This window comes from Apteryx mantelli, chromosome 5 (assembly GCF_036417845.1).
Source record: "Apteryx mantelli isolate bAptMan1 chromosome 5, bAptMan1.hap1, whole genome shotgun sequence".
Lineage (NCBI taxonomy): Eukaryota > Metazoa > Chordata > Aves > Apterygiformes > Apterygidae > Apteryx > Apteryx mantelli.
Window position 1 is genome coordinate 9,363,683 of NC_089982.1, and position 19,520 is coordinate 9,383,202.

The window sequence follows — 19,520 nt, forward strand, 5'->3', positions numbered from 1 at the left end:
AAAAGCCTTCGGTTTGATAGGGTGGCTATTTGAATTGATGCTGCTGGGCCTCACAGCAAGATCGTTTTGCTCTCTTTCACTGTGATGTGCTATTTACTGTATGCATTTTGCTATGTCTTGGCTTGACAAATCGTGACAAAAAAAAATAAAAAATCATGTGCCAGTACCACCCTGAGCCTGGGTTGGTGGTAACTTGAAATAATTAGAAAAACAAATAGTCCCATGTTGTCTAATTTCTCACTGAAATTGTCATCTTCTTTGCCTGGTTTCCTTAAATAAGGCCTACTAATGTGGTTTTGTTTTCTTTTCAGATCTGGGAGTGTAGCACAGAACTGGCATGAAATATATGATTTTGTAAATCAACTGACAGAAAGATTTGTGAGGTGTGTTTTGCTCATTGTAACTTCTATAATGGGATATGTTGAAAAAAACCACCCTTCTGTAAGGTTATTAGATGTACATGTTTCACAAACATGTTAAGTTTTAGCTCTTAGTACCCAAATAGCTAGAAAATGTTGGAAACTTCTTAATTTTCTCATGTTTGGAACTGAGTAGAAAGGTGATAATATGCATCTTTAAATACTGCTCTCAGATTTGATTTGATTTTTCTAAGTATTGTTTTTCCATAAGCCACGTGGCTTATTTCTGAAACAGTATTTCTTGTATATTACTTTTAGAGGTCTAGATAAGAAGACAATCCAGGTACATGTCTATATATGTGAACAGATGATGCAGGTCAAAAGCAAGGGAAGATCTTTCAAGTGCAGACAAATGTGTATGAAATTTGTGCCGTGTTAACAATATAAGTTGTGTGATAATATATGTATAATGTCTGATCCCATGGATGTGACCAACTTGATGTGTACCTGACTAGTGCTATTGTCTGGCAAGTATTTCTGTTGCAGATATGGCTGTTGTAAATACTGGCTAGCTGTACTCTGTGCAAAGAGCTGAGGATTACTGTGATGTAGCAACTTAAAAAAAAGCCAATAAAACAAACAGAGCCCCCCAAATACACAGACATAGATGTTGCCATTTTTTTCTAAAGAAAATAAAACGCAGTGAGCAATTATAAGGCTTGCATAATTAAATACTGCTTACATTCATTTTGTAAAAGACAAATCTTATGTAAAACAAGTGAGTGACAAAATCTTTTGAAAGTTATCTTGTAAGCTTTAGAAGAAAAACAAGAGCCTGAGAGCAAAGCACTTCCTCTTTTCAGCGAGCAGTGAAAAATACATTTATCCCCACTGAAATGGTGGTGCTTGTCCAGTGTAAATTCTTCAGTTCATCATCTTGTGCAGCCAAATGACACTCCCTTTTGCAACAGTTGGGTTGTGTAGTGGTCTGGCTGTATTATCTGAAATAAAACCGTTTAGTTGTATTTACTCTACTGACCTTTCAGAGCAAAGGATGATTAATAATGGTACAGAGCCAGCCAGTCCAACCTAAGAGTATCTCACTTGGTGTCTGGGTTCTGAGCATTCAACCTTAGGCGGCACAAACCCTTCACAGCGTGACAGTTGTTTGGCTCTTGTGAGAGCCTTAACAGTACATCTCGCCATGTGTTTCCCTCATGGGGTTGGAGTGCCTCTGAAGGTTGGTAAGGCCTTTATCCTACTTTCAGGCCTCAATACACTTTCAGAATAGGGCATGGAGTCATTCAACCTTACCATTTCTTAAATTGGAAAGAGTAGTTGTGGGAAGAACAGCAAAGAACCATATGGTAGCTGTTTGCTTCAGTCCACAGTGAAAATTTTCACCTGAGGATTTAATTCCCAGCAGTGTGACCTGTGCATCTACTCTTCAGTTTGGCTTGTCTGTAATGTGCAGGTTTGCAGTAATAGCACTGTGTATGGATTATCCTGGTTCTGAAAGGCCTGCCTGATCTAACTGCTGTGTTTGTATGATCCTCTTCCGTCATCATAGTGTCTGAGCGCTGGAACAGTGGCACAGAAACAGGATGCCTTGTGAAGAGAGCAGTTTCATGGTTTTCCTAAAGACAAATCAATGAGTTAGATCATAGCTTTGAGGTTACTATATACAAGAGAGTTATATCTCAAATAGGGAAGTTACTTGGGCTAGTTACTTGGGCTAGTTAGTGACATAATCCACAGAGACTGGGATTGCAGGTACTTGCTTGTTTTTTTTGCAACTGTCTGCAGGAACTAAAAAGATTAATAAGCCCATGACCTAGATTATATTGACATTGCTCAATTTCATTTGGAGCATCTCAGAAAATATGGAGCTGACAAGCAGAAAATATTATGAGCAGGAACTTAGATGGGATTTAGGTAGTTGGAACAAGATTGTCAGGAACTAATTCTGTGGGTTTTTTTGTAGTCAGAACCTTTATGGAGAAACTGCAAGACCAGATCTTAAATCCAAGTTCTGTGCAGCCAAAGATTTGCCGAGTACTTATATATACAATGATGCCTATTTTTTAAGTAGTATCATTAATGCAAATGAACTGAAAAATTATGGTCATTCATCTTTACAAGTGTTATGTCTTTAGTAACGCTAACCCAATAAATTAATGTTGATACACAAATAGTGTGAATTATAAAATTAGCCAATATATTGAAATTGTCATGAGTATAAATTAAAGGAAGGTAAGAGAGATGTTATTAGAATTTACCTTAGGAAGGTAACTGAGTTGGGCTTCCAGAGCATCAGTTCTTAAGAGACGCATTTCTCCATTGATAGTTCGATGTAATTCCTCTTAATCTTGTTGGAAGAGACAGACGGGCTTCTACCAAAAAAGACTAATTCCTTAATAAATTCATTTCATGCAGTACTGTTTCTTATGATGCGTGTTTCCCTAGTTACTTTTAAAGAAGTTGATTTTAGCTGTCGCAATTATGTGTTACTGAGAGGGAAACATACTTATTCTGAAAGCGTTTTTTATGGTACTTTTATCTTAAAAGAAAATCTGTCAGAGAGTACCATTTCTTTCATTTTGATGATTTTATGACCAAAAAGTGCAGTTCAAAATTTACATTGTGTCAAGATCAAACTTTACAAGGGGGAAACTCACTCTTGAATGTGTTCATGTTTCATGCCCCAGACTACGAGTGTACCCTGAGTGTATGTTCCTGGACTATTTTTACATCAGTGACTGAAAGTATAAAAGGACGTGTCACATTTTGTACTTTAGTATATCATGAACTACAAAGTTCACTTTCAGTTGTATTGCTTGAGCTCTTAACTCTAAGTTTAACATGTGTTAATTTGGATTCTAGTCAAGCAAGAAAGAATAATAATTCTGCTACTTCACTCTCAGAGTATCTGGGCAAGGCGTGGATGGGCAGAAACCCTTTAACTCCTTTCTCAGTCTTGATTTGTAGTTCAAAAGCATGTTGTTTGGAATTTAGAGGATGAAGACAGTAGTAAAGCATGAATACGTGAAAGAAATGGTGAGCATCTGTACATTTCTCTTCATTTGTCTAAAATATATGTTGTCTTTTTTCTCTTTCCCTTTTTTAAAAGCCCCAAGATGAGATTATCATTCATCGTGTTTTCCTCCCAGGCACACATCATTATGCCATTAACTGGAGACAGGTTAGTGTACAGCTTTTTTATTCCTACTCCTATGCGCCCCCCCCCCCCCCCCCCCGCTAAAGGTCTCTTATTAAATCAGAGGAACAGTAACAGACACTGAACAATAACTGACACCTTTAAGTGGTGGCCTCTGTGTAGAGCTGCATTTAGTTTTGTGAACATCTCAGTAGACAGCCTAATAAAAAGGAAGGAGAAGAAGAATGAGACTGAAATTCTTGATGTGAACTCTGCCACTGCTTTGCAGAACAGCTAAAGGTAATTTTTTCATTTCTGCATAACTCTGCATCTTCCTTGGCACAATAGGAGAAATAGTTCTTGCTCCTACTTTTATAAAGCAAGGTCTGTAGATAAAAGTCCTCTGAATTTGTTAATATATAGGTAAAGCCTACAATGGTAAATTAACATTTCCCATAATCTCAAATAAGATAGGTATTTCACTTTATATTTTCAAATCATGACTTTAAAACAAGTTTTAGACAATGAGTTTGTACCAGTTGAAATGTGTGAGATCTTTCTGGTACAATGGGTGCATTTGATGTGCCTGACTTCTGCCTTTCAGTTGATATGTTCAAGGCTGTTTGTTCTGATTGCTAAAGGAAATAATGATCAGCAGCTAGGATAGGTCAGGGATAGGTGGGGAAAACAGGAGGAGAAAATTAGGTAGAAAAGAGATTGCTGCAAAATTACTAAAAAAAAAAATCAGAGGAACTTGAAATCCATATTGTGGAATCACTGATTTTGGCAGAGGACAATTGCACTGTCCTTGGTGGTCTGAGCTCTGTTTGTTCCCATGCTCTAACACCAAGATGTTTCCCATCCATTTTTTTCTCGAATAAAATATGCTCTCAGCCCTGTCGAAACATGACCTCCTCTCTGTCTCTCTTTGGTCTGGAAGCTGACTGGACCGAACTACTTCTCGGTTTTTGAATGTTTAGATAAACCTTTTAGGAATCTTATTAACAAACTGTGGCAGGGTGGAAGTGAGGTAGTCTTTCCTTTCTGCTTCCTTTAATAGATACAAAGCACAGTCTGTCATATTCAGTTAGTTTACTGTTTTTTTAATAATACATAATAGCAAGTACAAGAACTTGCTAAAGAGAACTGTCATTGGGAACAGACAAGTGTATTGCACTATAGAGATGTATGCTGACACTCTAGAAATAGAATGTCTAAGGTCATAATTCTAAGCCCCTCCTGTTTTAGCATGTAAAAAAGTGGTCTGACTTTAGAACTGCTAACTTTTCACCTCCCCCCACCCTGACTTGGATATCAGATCTGTTGTCTGCAGAGTTGCAGAAAGAGACAAGGTTATAAGCCATTTTTCCAGATGGCTTGAAGGAGGTCAGGAGAGGACACTTAAGCTTGTTCCAAGGACTGCTAAAGTCAATGAGCTCCTTTCTTTTTTTTTTTTAATTTCAGTAGGCTCTTAATCCCTGTCAGTGGCCTATTCCTTATCAGACACTGACAGTCAGCACAAATAGCATTCAGACCATTTCGAATGTTTGGGCAGAACTCTGGAATCCAGCCATGGAAACACAAGTGCCTTTTTCATTGCATGTCTGTGGCACACTTTAAGTCATAGGAAGAACCATGTTCTTTTCTGGGAAAACTAGTTTAAAAATAGGAAGAACCCATTTCACTTCTAGGGAGTTCCTCTTCAGGACTTTAATCCAACATGTGCTGATGCTTTTGTAAATGTGGTCGTGGAGAGGAAATTACCCTTGTTATTTAGGAGGAATTATATGGAGAATGAGGAAGTGGACAGTAGTAACTGTGACCATATGTACATGAGTAAGAATGGCTAGATCCACATGGAACAGCTGTCATTTTAAATATTAAAGGAGTCAACAGTGGAAACTGATTTAGTATTTGTTACTCCCATTGTTCCAAACAGAAGATGATGATGCTAAGTACACTGCAGTATTGAGGGGGGAAGCGGTTTTTGGGATGCTGCAGCCTTGATTTGGTTACGTGCATTTTGGACCTCCAGGGATTTCCTCTTCTCCCTACCCCCCACCCATTTATTTGCTAATTCACAAATGTCAGGAAACCACAATTCATTTCCAGCAGTTAGTTCAAAGTGGTGAGGTTTTGTTATTTTTAAAAGGCTTAGGATTCTAGTTATTCACCCAAAGTTCTTGCTGTTTTTCACTGCAAACTAAAGCTGTGGATATAAAGAAACCCACACACCATGGAGCTAAAGCCCCCAGATTACCAAAGATTTGCTGACTGTGAGAAATGTTATGTGAGTAACTCTGGAAACAGAAGTCATTGATAACCACAGTACACACAGTGCTACAATAAATATATAAAATAAAAATAACATTGACATGGAGAAGACATCTCACAGTGGTTATATCTCATTTTAGAGATACACATTTCCCTTGTGGAATTTAACTGGAAATTGTATGCAAAGCAGTAAACAAAGATTTCTGCATTTGGGGCTCAATTATGCTACTATTTTTTAAAAGTGAGTTGCTTGCAAAAGCAGGTGCATTTATGAATGTCATATAGATGGTACAGTGTCGTCTGCGTTTTCTTTTTGCAAGCTATATGCTGGCTGGCACAATTGCAGATTTCATAAACTTGGTTCTACGACACTTGACCAACATCCTTGGCCAGGACTAAATCTGCTGATTCTTCTCAGGGAAAGCTCCTGTTGGAGCTCATGAAAGATTTTATTAATGAGGGTGACAAGATCAGAGACCTTTGTATTTCTACTGCATTACCAGCTGAACCTTGCTGCAGTTGTCCAGTCTGGTGGACTTCACTGGCTATTCCTTTATTGCACAGAGACACGATGAAATATGCACATCCTGTAATCTAGCAGGGCATTTATGCATGTTCAGCCTTAGTCCTGTGAGCAAACCCTGCACTTTAATGCAGGAAGCTTGCCAAAATAGAGCCATCTGCAGAGATTGTGGTCTGCCATGTGTATAATGTACAGGAAAATCAGCCACTTAGTTTTTTCCAGACTGCGCTCATGCAGGAGGCCTAAAGTTTGAAACAGTAATTATTATTATGGCACTCGCCCTCTGTAGTATTTCAGAGGTACAGAAAGGCAGAACCTCCTCCAGATTACACATCTGAGGAGGCCGATGTGTAGGGTTTACTTTCAGTAGTGTGTCAGCTGCATTTGGTAGGGATGTAGGACCACCCACCCCTCTTTTTGATAAAGAACGCCTTTTTTTCTTTGTTTCCCAAACAAGTATACATGTTTTCTACTTATTATACTTCTTGCTTGACAGCAATACTGAGGTACAGTTTTTGTTTGCCTTAATTTGTTAGAGATCGCGTACATAACCTCTCAGGCAGATGGCCTCATTTCTGATGATAAGTATATGCTCATCAGGGATCAGAATTTACCCTGCTTTATCCATTGTCAGCAATGCTCTGCTCTGAATAAACTGAAAAATGACTCAAGATTCCAGCATTTCAATAGGTAGAATGGAACATGGAAAAGAAATAAAAGATACTGTCCTCTGTCCAGAAGAGCTAAGGGCACCACTACTTAAAACTGCATAGACACCAATGGAAACCCAGTGTTTTGCAGGACGCTAACCCCATGCCTCAGCATGACCTGATGTAATTTCAGCTGGTTCTTTCCTCTGCAGCATTAATGTACAAGTGCAAAATTGTCTCTCTAGAAAAAGCAGGGGTTTGAATAGTTTTTAAGTTTCAGTCTTCAAGCATGCTTTGCTTTCTATCAAGTATAATCCTATCCCTTTGTACATGTTGGAGATACATTTATTTCCTTTAAGGCAAATGATTGTCCTGTCTCTGTTAAGTGTGCTTACTCTCAAAAACAGTATTGTCTCTCTGAGACGTTAAGATGGCCTGCAGTTCATCACAGGTCTGTAGCATTATTTTTGCTCTTCTAAAACAGGGGTGTGATCTACATCCTTTGCAGTTTAAGGAAATCTTACCTCTGTCTTCCACTGTCAGTGATTGCTGACTGTGGCCCTGTCTATACCAGGAAAAAACGCAGCACGTTAACAGCATTAGTAGTCAGACCACCTGGCTGCTGATGACACTGTTTTTAGCATTGTATTGATTAAATTTTCTTAAAGCAAGATAATATGAAACAGTGCTGAAAACAGTTTTTGTACCTGTTGAATTGCCTCAGTAAGATCTTCCAGCTTGCTCCAACAGAGCTTGTGCAGAGACCCCTCTCCAGTAAACATCTGGTGCTAACTGCTTTGTCACAAATTGTGTTTGGGAAGGCCAATAGCTGCATTTGGACCAGAAAGTAAAATCTGAATGTTGGAGCATGCTCAGTTAAGGAGAGGTGTACCTACATTGTAGCTTATGTGAAACTGATTTCATTAGTTGTTTGTAAAGCTGGGCTGCTTTGTAATCTCTCTTCATTAAATGGTGTGTTCTAAAGCCTGAATTTAGTTCTGCAGTGCCCTGCCCTGGGGGGGGGGGGGGGGCACTGACGGCACAAGATAAAATCATTGTAGACTTTAGCCTGTGTAGGGAGCAGTGTTTGTAGATAGGTCTGTATGCCTCACCAAAAATTAGGCTCAACTCTCTCTACAATAACCATGCCCTTTCCAGCTGAAGTGTGTAATGCTGGCGCAAGGTCCTGCTTTCTGAGATGGAGCGCAGCAGAGTCGGCCCAAAGAGAACAAAGCTGTGGGTGCTGCTGAAGCTACCATCAGCACCTCTCCTGACTTCAGCCTGGCTAGGATTTCACGTGTCGCCCCTGTTTGCAGGAGTTCATGAACTAGCTAAAAAGCGATTCCCAGAACAACATGATGCAGAGCTTGTAGCCATGGTTGTATTTGCCTGGCTGCTGTTGGAAGAATTATCTGAACTAGTTACAAAGCTTAAAAGAGAAATCAGACAGGATAGCTATTACAAATTAAACATGCGTTTTCTAAAAGACATAGCTATTACAAATTAAATGTGCCTTTTCTAAAAGACAGAGGTGTGATGCAGCACATATGCTGAATTGGGAAGAGATATTATATTTGTAATCATTCAAGCCAAACACAGACAGGCTGCAAGTTGCTGAATTTTGTTTTCTTTCTTCTTCCTCCTTCACTTGTTTGACTTAAACCATGAAGCCAGTGGCACTCCAGCCTTTATTACTGTTATTGAATTGTACTACAGTATTGTCCAGGCACCCAGACTGAGGTCATGGTTCTGTTATTTCAGTACAGATGAGTTTTACATAAAACCAGACCTTTCCTGCAGAGTTTGTGGCTGCAAAAAATTATTACAGAACTAGAGAGAGGAGAGTTTTGTGTTAGAGGACTGGAGAGTAGGAAAGAGGGCTTCAGAGTGCTACCAGGAAGCAAGCTACAACAGCTGGTTGACTAAAGAGCATCCTGTTATCAAAAGGATTCAGACAGGCGCGTGCCACCCTCCAGACCTGCTGGTGTAAGCCACTGACTGCATACCCTTGTTAGCGTGGCAGAACTACCCTTTCTGGCTGTCTATTGGGGCTCATTTGCTTGGGCCCCTGTCCTGCACTAATGTGGCTTTGTGACTTCTGGGCCAGAACTCACTTCTATCCGGCCAACTCAGAGCATGGGTAGAGCTTGCTCACATCTGTCCACACCTATCTGGTACAGCTATGCCCTGAGAGAGATAGTGACCGATTAAATGCAGCTAAAGAAGCTCTTGCTGCCAAAGATTTTCCTGGAATCCCTTGTAGGCAGAGGCCTGGAAACACCAGAGATTTCTGTGTGGCCGGGTCACAAGACATTCTCGATAAATAAAACTGAACTGATTGTACAAAAGCTATTTTTGCAAAATGAAATCTGTTTCAGAAAACTGGGACTTCAGTTGCTGTTTGCTTCTTGGCAGCAGAACACTAACGCCTGTGATGTGCTGCCACTCATTTCTGGCAAGCACTAAGTATGTGGTTTATAATCTGCGTTCATACATAATCACTTTCAAGTTGTTTCTATAGATGCTGAATGTAAAATATTTGGATCAAACAGATTGTATTATCTTACATAACTTGTTCTCTTTCATCTGTTTAATGCAGCATTTCTCTTTTTTTGCAATTGTATCGATTATCTTCTGTTTGGGAGATTATTACAAATTGAACATTACGACTATGGATTGTACTTTTGGAACACAGCTTCTAAACATAGAGGAACCCCAACAGTGGAACAAATGACTTGTGGGTGGCATTCAGGCAGAGTGGCATATGCATTCTTTCTCATTTTGTTTGCCCTAAGGAAAGCTTTCACGTATCCTGGAATGTATTTTCCATCCATCTCCTCACCCCTGCTTGTTTGCTCATTGTCACCTACATTTATTACAGTGCTCTGTGTATTCTGGCCCAAATGTTGTGTCTCTACTTAGATTTCACTTGTCCTTTCCTAGAGCAACTTGCCATGGGCTTCACTGGAAGTTTACCTGCATAAAAATTAAGAGCTTCTAGATTTGATTCTTTCAATATAATCTCTCCCCCATTTTTTTGCACGTACTGACTATGCTGAAAGTAGATCCCTTTGTAATACCTACCAGTGTCTCCAGTCTTACCACCGTAGTTAACTGAGCATCTCACAGTCAACAAAGGATTTATTTTAAGGCCCATGAGAAATAACAGCACAACCTTATTCTCCTGTTAAAATAAGTGAACTGCATCCTATATAGATATAATGTCTTGTCAAAGGTCACATAGAAAGACAGCAACAGAGCCAAAAAATTTAAAACCCTATCCTGATTTCTAGTCCATTGCCTCAGGTGTAAGAAGAGTCTTGCAAATGCTGCATTTGCCTAATGATACTTGCTTTTTAAGAAAGAAGATATCAGTTGTTACTTCAATTCTGTACTACCCCCCTTTATATACCTGCATGTTGACATGGATAATAATTATATATACTGTATATGTTGATATAGATTATAAAACTGCTGCTTTAGGGGATTTCTTTTTTAATTCCAGTTTGGTTGGAAGTGACGTCGGCTTAAGCAAGCATAGTAAATTTAAAATAGCTCAACAGAATTTCCATTGGGCTGTTTTAATTCTGGGGTTTGGCCATATCTTTGCAATATACACTCCATCTGAAGGATATTATGTTAGTTAGGTCTAAAATATCTGTTACCCACAGTGTCACTTCCATTGTGAATGTAAAATCTGCCTCCACATGGTATCTCAGCTAAATGCGTTATTTTACAGGTTCTAATTTCAGGCCTCATTTATGACAAATACAAATTTCTCCATCAATAAACTAGCCACTTCCCCCCAGTCATTCTAAATCTTTTATCTTATTGCTTTCAGAGAGAAAATCAAGAAAGGTCTTAAGGATTTAGAGGAGGTAAAACCAGCAGGTGACACATACATACATGAAGGGTTAAAACAGGTAGGTTTTACCCATCTCATTGCATTTAAAACATCCTCTCTTCTGACCCTTTAGATAACAACAGCCTGTAATGTAAATGGATTGCATGTTTCAGTCTGCTACACTCAAATCTGTTCATTTTTTTATGCGGTCCCAAGACTGTCCAGCTATTCAGCAAATCCCATGCAGGAGATTAGCCATCATCAAAACTCGACACACGGAATTTCTTTGGTTTGATCCTTTGCAGCAGAGAGTGGTTCTTGGTCATAGATCAAACAGCTGATACAGCATACCACTTACATGGTAAATAGTCACACGTAGCTTTGTAGGGCTGCGAGTATAACTGTGCCTGCTAGGGGATGTGCTTGTAGACAATTAACTGCGCAGACCAGCATTTTCAGAATAACTGGCCTTAACTTTGGGATGTCTTCATTATGGAGTTCCCAATTGCTTATATTTTCTTGAGGTGTACAATAAAATTATACTTTGTCATTTTGCTAAAAGTTTAGGCCCTGAAGGCGAGGGATGAGATGAGCATCTAAGCTTTCACTGTTATGGATAGAAACCGATTTTCTTCCTTTATGGCTGTAGAGGCAAGTTTGTAATTGCGGTCTGTGCACTGAAAAGGCAAACAGAAGTTTGTTGCTGTTTAAAAAATGATAATTTTAAGCCATTCTTCTTACACTTTGGAACCATCTGACTAGCACTGAAAAATCTGGGGTTACCAGAGGAAATGTTATGGTGCATTTAAAGAGATGTGAGCTTCAAAGCCCACAGAGTATCCATCCTGAAAGAATGAAGCTTTTCCAAAGGTTCCTCCGTTAGTGACCCCAGCACTTTGGAGGTGGGCTCACTACAGACTTCAAAATATTAGTCACAGTCCTTGTCCAATCCAGATTACTGCCTACAGCCTTGCCTGAACTCTTGCTACCACTGATGAATGGTTTCCTTGTTTAGTAATTAGTAAAGAAGAAGCAAAGGATTGTCTAAAGAGATGGGTTTCAATATGAGGTAGCATGTTGTTTCAAACACTACGTTAACTTAGGAGATGTGTCTTGGTTACAAGTTCAGATATACATTTAAGCTGGATAAATATTTTTCATTTTCAGGCTAACGAGCAAATTGCAAAGCAAGGAGCCTCAAGGTTTTCTAGTATCATCATTGCATTGACAGATGGCAAACTTGATGGTCAGATTCCCTTATATGCAGAGAAAGAGGTGAGCACTAGTTGAAAATGCATGTTATATTCTGAAGAGTGTGTGTTGCCTGTGGAACAAAAAAAATGTTTATTCCTCTTTTCTATTCTGGGGCAGGCCAAGAAATCCAGAGAGTTGGGGGCTCGAGTTTACTGTGTTGGCGTCCTTGATTTTGTACAAGAACAGGTAAGAACACTACTATTTTGAATTACTAGTCAATATCTTGTTTCAGGGTTTTATAAGGGTTTTATTAAATATAGAGGAATTAATTTGGGTTGCCTTAGGCAGTGTAATGTCTTCTCTGGCTCAGGAAGCAGAAACTCAGATATGTGCATAGACATAAATAGAATGTGTGGGTGTCACTTTTATTGCAGGAAAGACCTGTCAGAAATAGCCTTGCTAACTTGTAGCTGCCTGCAGAAAAAGGTGTAGGAATAAACCTTTCTACTCAGATGGTGACCAGATTAGACTACAGGCTGCACTAACAGAGTAGCTATAGACAAGCTTCAAGCAGAATGGATAACAGACTTGGGACAGGAAAAAGAAAGAAGGATCAATGCCATTAATCAACTCAAAGCTCTTCGGGAGTTCCTGTGCTCTGGCAAAGCTGTGTTTTAATCACCAATATAGTTACTCTTGTACCATGAACGTGCCTTAAATGGAAAAGTATATAAAAGATGTGTTAGTATAAAAGACACACAGAAAGGCTTTTTAACCGAATGCAGAGCAAACAGGGAAGATAACATCAGAAAGAGATGCAAAATTACTGCTGAGATACAGACCCTAAAAGGCTTCCTTAGTGTAGTTGTGTTTGGCATGGTGGATAGCCACTGAAACATTTTGTTAGCGGCAGTAGACTGTAGTAAGTCTACTTCAGAAAAATCATTTAGAAAAAAATCATAGCCTCTTCAGCTGTGAGTTGGGGGACTCAAAATTTTCCTTCTCTTGCCAAGTTGATGGAAGTTGTTATTTTTAGACATCCTTTTACATTTTAAGGCTGAAAAACAGTGTACCAAGTTTAATTTGCCAAACGATTCATATGCGTGCATGTGTTTTCTCTCCAAAGCTTGAAAAAATTGCTGATACAAAAGAACAAGTCTTCCCTGTCACTGGAGGATTCCAAGCGCTTAAAGGAATAATTAATTCTGTGAGTATCAGGCAATAAGCTGAACACTTCCTCAAGGTTATAGCATACCCTTTGCTCCCACTTTTCCAGGCAGAATTGGTTCCTAAATCAATGATTCCAATATATTATGTTCTCTCCTTATCTTAGAGATGACATTCCATAAATTAACATTGCCTGCCACTCCTGCAGTTATTCACGCTCAGACTGTTTGGAGTTTGATAAGTCCAAGCTCAATTAAGTGCACTGAGTTTGAGGGCGATGTGCTGAGGAATGGCTACTACAGGCCTAGTCTGAAGAAAATGAGACTGTTACTCCAGGAGAGTTGAGAACAACTAGTTAAAAGCATTAGGAATGTGCGAAATGTGTATGTTTCACAAATCTTTGTAAACAGGGAAGTATTCTAAACGCCAACTTTAGCCTTGGCTTTAACCACTTGTTTTTCCAGTAAGTAGTCAGGCTTTCATTTCCTTTTTTTGAACATTTCATGAAAAAGTCCCATCAGTGAGATGGGCTGGTTTACCTGATTACTGTGATTTGCTCAAAAGGATCAAAGCAAGAGGAACTTTTGGTTGTGATCAGTTGCTGGACAGTATTTTAGCTGTGAGTCAGGAAGACACTTTTGTGAGGACCTAATTTATTTGCCTCATCTCCAGCTAAAGGCTGCATGCTTTACAAAAGGGTATGAGTGCTGCTGCTGCATGTAGTTCATCATATCAACTCTATATGTGTAAAAGCTGCTTTAAACAGCACAAGGGAAAAATCTTACAAGCTTATTGTCAAAGGTGAAGTCAAAAGCAAAAAGAAAATCCTTTTTCTGAGAGAGCTCATTATACTTCATTTCTCTTTTCTTATCCCCCCCCCTTTTTTTTTTTTAATAAAGGATACTACTAACATACAGGATATTATGCAGCCATGAATTTATCACTTCCCTTAAATAGTGTGTTTTTTTGGTGGAAGTTAATGGCATAATGAAACAACTTTTTTTCCTTCTCTTTGCTCAGAATAAATGCAATTTCAGAAGCTTCCTTGCATAGTCTGAAGAGATATAGCCAACCTTTTCATGCACTGACACTTATTTTCCTGGAAAGATAGTACACCCCCTATGGTACTCCTTTTTTAATTTCATTCTGTGCCACTTTCAAGACTTAAGAATCAGTTTTTCTAGTAGTGCTAACTGACGCAACATTGAAGCCATTAGAGGTAGTCTTATTTATACCAGTTGAATGTTTGGTCCCAATTGATTAGGTCATTAAGTTTCCAAGGGTACTGCATTTTAAAATGTATATATCAAACTAATATTTGATAAATGAAGAAAGCAACTGCGTTTGGAGTTTCCCCTCCATTGAGGGCCACTGACCTGCAGACTGGACACTTCCCGGCAATCAGATTTCTCCACTCTTCTTGCTCCTTGAGGAAGCGGCAGGCATAGGATGTCCTGAGGTTCTCTAAGACCTCAGCTTAAGGCTTCTGTAATTAAAATATGCAGAAGGTATGCAGAATATCCTGTCAGTTGTTCCATTATCCCCCGTTCTTGGCCAGGGTATTTTTGGGTGGGCTCCAGCTACAAGAAATGCCAGTCTGCCTCCTTTACACCTCCCAAGAGATTTCAAGCGCCTTTGCTCTTTTTTGTGGACAGAGTGGGGGAAACTTGCCTGATAAGATTTGGCAGATTGGGTATGCACAAGCCTCAAGTCCAGGTTGTTTTGGTGCTTGTGAAAACCCTATCCAACTAAAATCTGAGATTTGTGCGTATCATGGCTGTAGAGCAAGAAGAAATGCACGTAATGGCAACAACCTTGTTTTTAAAAGAGAAGTTTAGCTCTGGCAGGGAGAAACATGACTATTTTGCTGACAGAGACTGTATAGAAAAAGCAAACTTCAAGAGAACTGTTCTGGAGTTTAACACATTGACTGCTCCTTTAAACTGTGACTGAACTGATTTGTTTAGGGTTTTATTTAGCAGACTGCAGTTTGAACAGGTATTTCAACACTCTGCTTATTTTATATTTCTGTCTGTAAAAAGGCTATATGCTACAACTATTCAGGCCTGTGCAAAGTATTTTCACTGATAAGTAAAAGAGCATGAGAAAGCCTTTCTGATAGAAAAGGCATCAACCGACTTCAGTGTTACTTGCATCAGTTTCTTTTGTTGGGATAAGTAATCAAGCAAAAACAATTAAAGCCAGTGATTTGATAGCTCCTGGGGCTTTTAGAGGTTTGAACACTGCTTCCAGCTTCCTGAAAAGCATTGAGCTGTCAAGGCATTTGAAATCCTCCTTTTCTCTTCCGCAGAAACATGTTAACTGTATCTGTTGGAAGCTGTGGGGGAATGATACACTGCCAGAATCCTTGTTTTACCACTGAGCATAGATTGAGGTATCCATAGATAGATTTTATTTTTTTTTAAATGCACATACGATGGCTGGATTAATGTGGTTGGTTGACACACTGCTATAACAACTCAATTTTCATTGAAGGGTTTCTGACCGATTGTGACGATTCATTCTCATTGCATTATAAAGTTGGTAAGCAAGATCTAATCGAATGTGAAATAGTCACAGTTTTCCTTTTTATCTGCAATTATAAATCCTTTTTGGTTTGCAAGTTAGCTAGAGAATACAGGCCTAAAGAGACACTGTGTCACACAAGGGAAAGCTAATTTCAAAATAGATGAAAACAAAATACCCATGTCACCCATATGCAGAAGTACTGCTCCAAGTGCAGTATCAAAGGTGCAGTTGTGAAACACTCCATTGACATTGTTGAGCATTTTTTATTAAAAATATACTGTTTACAAAACCTGCAATGACCCAGCAATTAAAACACTCAAGCAAAACTACAATGAAAAACTGCTGAGTAGGAATGATAGGAGGAGCTGCTTGTAGCCTCTACTGCATTTGTCTCTATGGGGCTCCTAGCTGTGAAATTTTTGGGCTGTCATGTTGTTACGCTTGTAGTGAATTTCAAGAGAATTGAGCAGTTAATCTTCTTTTGTTGATGGAAGAAAGCAACAAGCTGTACCATAGAGAATCTGTTGGTACCTGCATCTGCAGTTGTTCAAGTTATAAACAGTTATTAAAATTCTTCAGCCACATATACAAAACGTGTTTAGTGAAGGCCATGAATTAATGCTCAAGACAACTGGAGATGATCATTCAGAGAAAACCTAGGTCAGATCTTGAAAGCTTGTATTGTGTCTTGACTTTCTTCTTACTTTGGATAAACATCCTAGTCAAGTTAGTAAGGACTTGACCTCCATGACACACTGTGTTTCTTTTGAATAATATCAACTAATGGTTAAAAAACTGTGCACAGACCTCTGAACAGGGAACTGTTTTGCTAAGTTTTCAGCTCTTCTGGCATTGCTCATATCTAACTGCACTAAGTGGTGACTGAACAGCATTGTCAGAGTAAATAAATCTAAGCAGAAAGTCTAGAGCTTACAATAAAAATGCTGAAGGCAAGATATTATGCTATCAGGAACAGTTTACTGATTTACTGATTTAGTTTGGCTGATAATTACATGGAGTTTGGCCTCACGAGCAAGCCATGGCAGTGTGAACTGAATGGCACTGAATGGTGGATGTTATACCTGCTGTCATATTCTCTCTTTAGAAGATTGTTACCCTATTTGAATGGTACCGGGAAGAAAAAAAAAAAAAAGGAATATTTGGGGTCAGTTTGATTTGCATGGGACTGTTTCTTTCATAAGGCTGAAGTTTCACTAGTGTTCCCATAACACTCCAAACTGTAAATCAGTATAACCTTTTATTTCCAATTTTTCCTGCAATTTTTTCATATTTTGCCTGCTTGTGTGGCATATTTCTGTGCATGCATTTTGCACAGATCAGCAAGTCTAAATTGCTTTTGTGTGCCACATTCTGAAAAGCAAAAACAGTAGAAGATCTCCGCTTCCCTTTTCACTTAAGCAAACCCAAGTCCTACTGAATTGTGAGTCAAAGTTGCCTTGTCGTCTCTGTGGGCAGATTTGGACAAGGCTTGTACCTTTAAAAGTTACATTAATAAAGTTACTGAAGTGAGCTCCATTAGAGTATGTGAAAGCTGTAAGTAGACTTAAACCCATTTTTACACTGAAGTGAGTTGGCAGCACATAATACAGGAAGTTAAAATATATTTTGTACTTACAACCCCCCCCCCCCAAAAAAAAATACTAGATAAGATTACAGGAACATGATACTTGCAGAACTTAAAAGGAAGTAGTTAGTTAAAAAAAAAAGTTCTATCTAGAAGCGTTTTACCTTATATCGTTACAAAATTTTATGAATCATACCTGAGAGGAATTAGAAATACAAATCTTAATCTCTGGTTTTGCATGTTCATTTTGCATGTACGCAGTTTAAAACGGGGCATTTTATGTGGGAAAACCACCCTTAAAAATAGAAAAAAAGATTATCATGCCATATAAGCTCAGCAGTTGCGTCACCTAGAACAATTTAATTGTACTTTTGAAGCAAAACTGTCTCCAAGTTGGCCAAGTCCATCTATAAAAGCCCCTAACCCTTAGCATGAATTTGTAACTTTGTCAAAAAAAGTTGCAAATTCATAGTTACGATTGACACTAAAATAACAGACACATCTTTGACTTCCGTGTTTTCATGGAGAGCTATGACACCGTAGAACAAGTTAGTAACTGTCTATAGACAGCCCCCCTGCAGCTGTACCTTGAGTACTGTGTTCAGCTCTGCAGATCTCATGACTGGAATGGTATTAACAACAACTGGGAGAAAGTTAGCAAACAGTTTAACTATGATGGAGAAGGGGCCAGGATGACAAGAGGGAATGATTGTTGGAAGGACAGAATAATACAAATATCAATAATTCTTTTGTCACACAGAGTGTTTTCTGTGGAGGTGCCCTCACTGAAATTAGTAGCCCCACCTGCTGCATAGTACCTTACCCCACACAAATAAATTCCTCAGCATCTACTTGTGCATCCACCTCTTGTTTAAAGGGCAGCCTGAGGGAGAGGATACCTTGCTGTTTGTAGGGCATCAACTCCGAGGCTGAAGTGGAATTACTTAGGACCATAAAATGGTCATACCTACAAATGGTAAAATTGAGTAAAGGCATAATGCACCCATGGCCCTTTAAAAACTGGGTTCATAACAGACACAGTGACAGACTTTTGCTGAAATAGCATAAGCAGGTACTGCTATAAAAATCTTACTGCCTAATTATAAAAATTCTTCCCAGTAAAATTTGTTATTAATAAGGACAAAGTCTGCTCTGATCGTAAAGAATGGTTGGTAAAAATCTCTCTAGAATTCAGAGTCACTTGAATAACAGAGTTTAGATATTGAATATCTAGAGTTTTTTTCTTCCTCCCAGCCTCATGGTTGCTGTATCAATTACTCCACATGTAACAATACATTCCTGCCATTAAGTTACACAGACTGATGAAAGCCAATCTGTAGGGCCCAAAGTGAACAATTCTATAAAATGTATGTGGCACTGGCACACCAGCAGCTTGGAATGCCGCACTAGTCACTGTCAGCAAGGAGCAGGCCTGTTCCCAAATGCCTTATGGTTTAATATGCCAAGGCCAACAGACGATGGGGAAGGATACAGAGGCACAGAGAGATAAGTGACTTCTGTTGGATAGTGAGTTTTCTGGCAGAGGGGGAAAAAGGAACCAAAGTCTAATGAGCAGTAAGCAGTTATGCTGAGCATCATCAAGACCTGTTTAGTGTTAAGAACAATTTCATCCTTTTGGTTTGTAAAATTCACTGTATTCAGTTACAAAAATGTGCTCCAGCCTCTTTTCATCAGTCTCTGAATCCTTCTGGACTACATACGCTGTCAGCAGGATTTCCATGATCTGAGCTGGCTTTTGGGCTGGGGTGATCATGAGTTATTAAGCTCTAAGAGTCAATCCGCATCTCCCATTGTCACCTGCTGTAAGGCAACGTGCCAGGTCAGTGGGCTTCATATCATGGGTGGGAAGCTAACAACTGCAATGGTTTAATGTGCCAATGACAGACATTGTGGTGAATCCACAGTAACTATTAAACTGAGTTAATACTGTTAATGTGTGCCGAGCCACTTGTGTCTAAACTGCATGCCTCACTGGTCAAGTTGCAAGCAATTTGTTTATCCAGTAATAAGCAGGTACTAGATTATTTTGAATTAGTTCATACTTCTGCCCTGAGCCAACTCAGCTCCCTAGATGTGAAATTCCTCCCTGGTCCACCTTGCTTAGAGCACACTGAGACTGCTCCCCCTTTTTTTTCCCCCCTCCCCTAAATGATATCCCTCAGCTGGAGATGAGGGGAGAAGGGTCAGTAAACTGACTGCACGCTGTTAAGATTTTTC

The 19,520-nt window shown here is 39.2% G+C and overlaps 1 protein-coding gene and 1 long non-coding RNA gene across 3 annotated transcripts in view; one reads left to right on the plus strand and one right to left on the minus strand.

The window, feature by feature from the left end:
* The window catches only part of ANTXR2 (ANTXR cell adhesion molecule 2), a 123,574-nt gene that overhangs the window by 913 nt on the left and 103,141 nt on the right, over window positions 1–19,520 (plus strand). The window contains exons 2-7 of the mRNA XM_067297454.1: window positions 312–383; window positions 3,490–3,561; window positions 10,805–10,886; window positions 11,975–12,082; window positions 12,179–12,247; window positions 13,128–13,208. Coding sequence (XP_067153555.1) covers window positions 312–383; window positions 3,490–3,561; window positions 10,805–10,886; window positions 11,975–12,082; window positions 12,179–12,247; window positions 13,128–13,208 — 484 coding nt within the window. The remainder of the gene's footprint in view (window positions 1–311; window positions 384–3,489; window positions 3,562–10,804; window positions 10,887–11,974; window positions 12,083–12,178; window positions 12,248–13,127; window positions 13,209–19,520) is intronic.
* On the minus strand, window positions 1,084–19,027 carry LOC106484909 (uncharacterized). 2 transcript variants are annotated; one of them, XR_001292635.2, is made up of 4 exons: window positions 17,479–19,027; window positions 14,545–14,654; window positions 2,639–2,752; window positions 1,084–1,996 (listed from the first exon to the last, which is right to left on the minus strand). It is a non-coding gene; the product is annotated as an uncharacterized lncRNA (long non-coding RNA). The 2 variants fall into 2 exon arrangements; XR_001292634.2 differs by lacking the exon at window positions 17,479–19,027 and having other exon boundaries at window positions 14,545–16,842.